The sequence below is a fragment of the Capra hircus genome (assembly GCF_001704415.2).
Source record: "Capra hircus breed San Clemente chromosome X unlocalized genomic scaffold, ASM170441v1, whole genome shotgun sequence".
Lineage (NCBI taxonomy): Eukaryota > Metazoa > Chordata > Mammalia > Artiodactyla > Bovidae > Capra > Capra hircus.
The window spans coordinates 41,741,356-41,745,402 of record NW_017189516.1 but is presented as its reverse complement, the minus strand read 5'-3'; the positions used below and the strand labels follow the sequence as shown (position 1 = coordinate 41,745,402).

Genomic DNA, 4,047 nt, shown 5'->3' with positions numbered 1-4,047 from the left:
AAAATTGACGAACTTTCAGCTTTCTCTCTATGCATCTATGTTCTGAGCCTCTCTTAGTGTTGTGTCTTACACATTTCTAAGGATATTCTTATCCTAAAGTGCAGTTATTCTCATCCTGGATCACAAAAGTGATTTGAGGATTTCCACTATGTATTTCAAAAATCAAAACTCTTAATCCTAAATCTGACAAACAGCAACTGCATGAGACCCATGTAATTCATATACTTCTATCATGAACCTAAATGAACTTTGTTGAAAAAAGTAACAATTGAAAATTGAGGAATAAAAAGTCAACAAGTTATTGATGCATATTAGGAACATAGGTTGACAGGCTTCTCAAACCACAAAGTGAAGAACGGGCTTCAGATGACACTAGGGGCGAGTTGAGCAGCTGGATGCGGCCCTGGAGTGGGCATTGGCTGAGGCAGAAGTGCCAGCCCTGGCAGAGGGAGAAGGGCCAGCACTGGCCAAGGCAGACATGTCAGCCCTGGCTGCAGCAGAAGTGCCATCCCTGGCCAAGGCTGAAGGGTCAGCACTGGCTGAGGCAAACATATCAGGCCTGGCCAAGGATGAAGTGCCAGCCCTGGTTTCGGCAGAAGTGCCAGGTCTGGCCGAGGCCACAGGGCCAGCCCTGGCTGAGACAGAAGGGCCAGCCCTGGCCGAGACAGACATGTCAGCCCTGGCCGAAGCTGAAGTGCCAGCCCTAGCCGGAGCAGAAGTGCCAGATCTGGCCAAGGCAGAAGGGCCGTTCCCGGCAGCAGCTCTGGCTCCGGTGCTCTCTATCTCCTCTCTCCAAGCCTCCTCATAATACGGCAGTAAGGCATTGGGGACCAAATCGTTGACCTTGGTCAAAAACTGCAGGACTTTCGTCTTGCTGGTTTCTGTGAGCGCTTTAGGACCCCACAGGAACTCATAGCGAGGGGGATCGCTGCCGGGCACCTGGCGGTACTCCAGATACCCTTCTCGCACCAGATCTTCTGTGATGAGCTTCCTGGGCTCTCCAAAGATGAAGTGACTTCTTCCATCATAAATGCCCAGAATATTCAGGAACTTCCAGATCTCCTCCTCAGAGGCCCGGTGGCCATTCAGGTAGATGACACCCAGCAGAGGCATCAGAAGACCATTCTTTGGCAGCCCCCAGTTACCTCTCATAGACTCACTGTCACTGAGATCTAGGTTGCTCACCAGGGTATAGCAGTGACTGTTGGGCCTGACTTCCTTCAGCACCAGGCCAAACACCATCTCCATGCGCTCAGAGGCCCTGCTAAGGATCTCAGGGAATTGTTCCCTGTACCTTCTAGTGATTGCCTTCAGCATTTCAGACCTCTTAATGCGCTCCCTCACCTGATACTTATATAGCATGTACTGCACCAACACCCCTGCTTTCCTGGTCAGAAGATCTGTGTGAGAGCTCTCAGCAGCAGCTGAGGCCTGGGAGGAATTTTCCCCTTCCTGAACTTGGCCCTCGGCACCTACACCAGATCTTGAGCGTGCTGCAGCACCAACACCAGATCTCGAGCGTGCTGCGCGCCCGACACCAGATCTTTTGCGTACAGCACCTGCAGCAGCACTGGTGGTGCCTTGGGCTCCCTGAGGCCCCTTGGAGGTGCCAGCAGCAGACGAGCTTGAGGGACCGCTCTCTGAATCAGGAGGGGAAGAGGAGGTGGTCTCTTCTCCCCCAGATGTGGTAGCCTGATCATGAAGACCCTGGGTCTCAGCCCGGGCCTGGCGACGTTTCTCACAAGCACAGTGCTTACTCTTCTGCCCACGGGGCATGATGGCTGTGGTCAGGGACCGCAGGCAGGAGTCTGGGCCAACAGACAGGAGATTGGGGCACCTGGAGGATGGAGAATGAGGTGACATGAGCACATTAAAACAGGGAGATTCTGCAATGGCTTAATCAATGGCCGCCTCTGCAGGTGTCCTTGAGGACACTGCCCTAGGAACCCACAAGGCTCCTGTTTTCCTGGTCAGCCTGTCCTCACACAATCCCACAGAGGAAGAAAAAAAGGCTTTATGTTTCCTCTGCATCCTCTCAGCCCTGCTTTGGATTTACTCAGGTGACGGCAGGTGCTTGCAGTGGGGTCCTCTCAGCTCATCTTCAGTATTATTACGTCAAGTCCTGGCGGAGCCTGGGTACCCTTCCGTCTGCTACTCTGATACAGACACTGTAGACCTCCACATAATCCAGAAGCAAGTGAAGGGCTGCCTCAGTCCACCTCCCTCCCAGGGCATACCCAGTGCTGAGAACTCAGTAGGGCCTTTTCTATCCTGAGTTCACTGGGATCATCATTCATGGTCCTTACCTTGGCTCCTTAAAATGTTGGGCACTATTCTCCATTTGCTGACTGGTGGCTGCACCTTCAGACTAGACATTTCCCCTCCCCTAGACTTGGTATAAAATCGTAAAGCAGATGTTCAACCTCACAGCCCATCCCTGAGATTTCCTGGGCTGAAATCCAAGGGTTGGGATGTATGCTCTGAGTCCTCACTCAGGTTCCTCAATTGGGCTCCTGGTAGAGAACCTCTACTTTTTCCTGAACTGATGCCTGTCTGATAGTAAAAGCCAACCACCCTGTGTCCCAACAGGAGGAAGTGAAGATGACCTCATCTTACCAAACATGGTCCTCTAAGAATGGAAGCTGTTGCAGGCAGGTTGATGTTCCTGTGGTCCCACACAAGATCCCAATTCAAAGTCTAAAATATATATTTTTGTTGCTTCTCTTTTCGTCTATATGTCTTTTTAAAACAAATTTATTTTTAACTGGAGAATAATACCTTTACCATATTGTGTTATTTTCTGCCCCACATCAGTATGAATCAGCCACAGGTATAATCTATGTCCCCTCCATCTGGAAACTCTCTCCCACCTCCCACCACATCCCACCCCTCTGAAGCTGTCAGAGCACTGGCTTTGAGCTCCCTGAGTCATAAAACTAATTCCCAGTGGCTATCTATTTTCCATATGGTAATGTGTACGTTTTCAATGTTACTCTCAATCTGCCCCTCCCTCTCCTTCCCCCACTGTGTCCATGAGTGTGTTCTCTATGTCTGCATCTCCAGGCTGCCCTGCAAATAGGTTCATCAGTACCATCTTTCTGGATTCCATATAAATGCATTAATATATGATATTGGTTTTCCTCTTTCTGACTTAATTCACTTTGCATAAAAAACTAGGAATAAAACTACCACATGAGCCAACAATCCCACTACTGGGCATATATCCTGAGGAAACGGTAATGAAAAAAGACACTTGGACTCAAATGTTCACTGCAGCACTATTTACAATAGCCAGGACATAGAAGCAACCAAGCTCTACATTTGACTCATGACGGGGTCTAAGGTCTCTCTCTGCTGACCACTGCCCTCAGACCAAGACCCTTACTTCCCCATTAGCCCACAGTGGGAACCGACATGTATCCTTGAGGTCTGCCAGGGATGACAACACGGAGGATGTGTCCGAATGACATGGTGTGCTACATCCCCACAGCCCCCGAAATTCTCACCATGACCCCTCGCAAATCTGAAACCCTCCCTTGCCAACCTGAGGCTGCCCCCTTTGACCTGGTCACTCACTTCCCTGAGATGACCTGGGAAGTGTCTTGTCAAAACACCTGATTCTCCCAGGCCTGAAAACAGGGCTGGCGCTTTATGCAGCCCCGTTTCTTATGGGAGCAGCCCCCATCCTCACTTAGTGTCACAACCATGAATCATGTTGGGGACTAGGTCCCTTTGTTGAACTGGGTTTATTCCTTTAGAGCAAAGCCGTCACCTTCCTGATACCACCTCTAGCAAACGACAGGGGGTAACACAGTCGGCTAGCTCCACGTGGGGCCTCCTAGAGCTGAGTGGAGGGGCCCGCTCAGTGTGGCCCCCATGTGGTGTCGAAGTCTGCTCATCAGCCCTCAGGACCACTATCTAGGTCCTAGACCTCCTCCGGGGTAGAATCCGGGCCTACCCCCATAGAACCAACACCTTAGCCTGAGACACTAGACCAGATTCAGCCGATAGCACTGAGGGGCCCACAAGAGCCATATCACAGGGGTG

General features: G+C 50.9%; 1 protein-coding gene across 1 annotated transcript; it reads right to left on the bottom strand.

Moving 5' to 3' along the window:
- Window positions 1-372: 372 nt before the first annotated feature.
- Window positions 373-1,776, bottom strand: LOC102175566 (melanoma-associated antigen B2-like). The gene is made up of 3 exons (XM_018043724.1): window positions 1,503-1,776; window positions 763-1,472; window positions 373-594 (listed from the first exon to the last, which is right to left on the bottom strand). Exons 1-3 carry the CDS (start codon window positions 1,774-1,776, stop codon window positions 373-375), a joined length of 1,206 nt encoding a protein of 401 aa, XP_017899213.1.
- Window positions 1,777-4,047: the final 2,271 nt, after the last annotated feature.

Coding starts and splice junctions, on each gene's coding strand:
- LOC102175566 (XM_018043724.1), bottom strand. CDS start 1,776: ATGCCCCGTGGGCAGAAGAGTAAGCACTGTGCTTGTGAGAAACGTCGC. Junction 1,473..1,502: donor ACGCTCGAGATCTGGTGTTG/GTGCTGCAGCAC, acceptor GATCTGGTGTAG/GTGCCGAGGGCCAAGTTCAG. Junction 595..762: donor TAGAGAGCACCGGAGCCAGA/GCTGCTGCCGGG, acceptor CCTGGCACTTCT/GCCGAAACCAGGGCTGGCAC.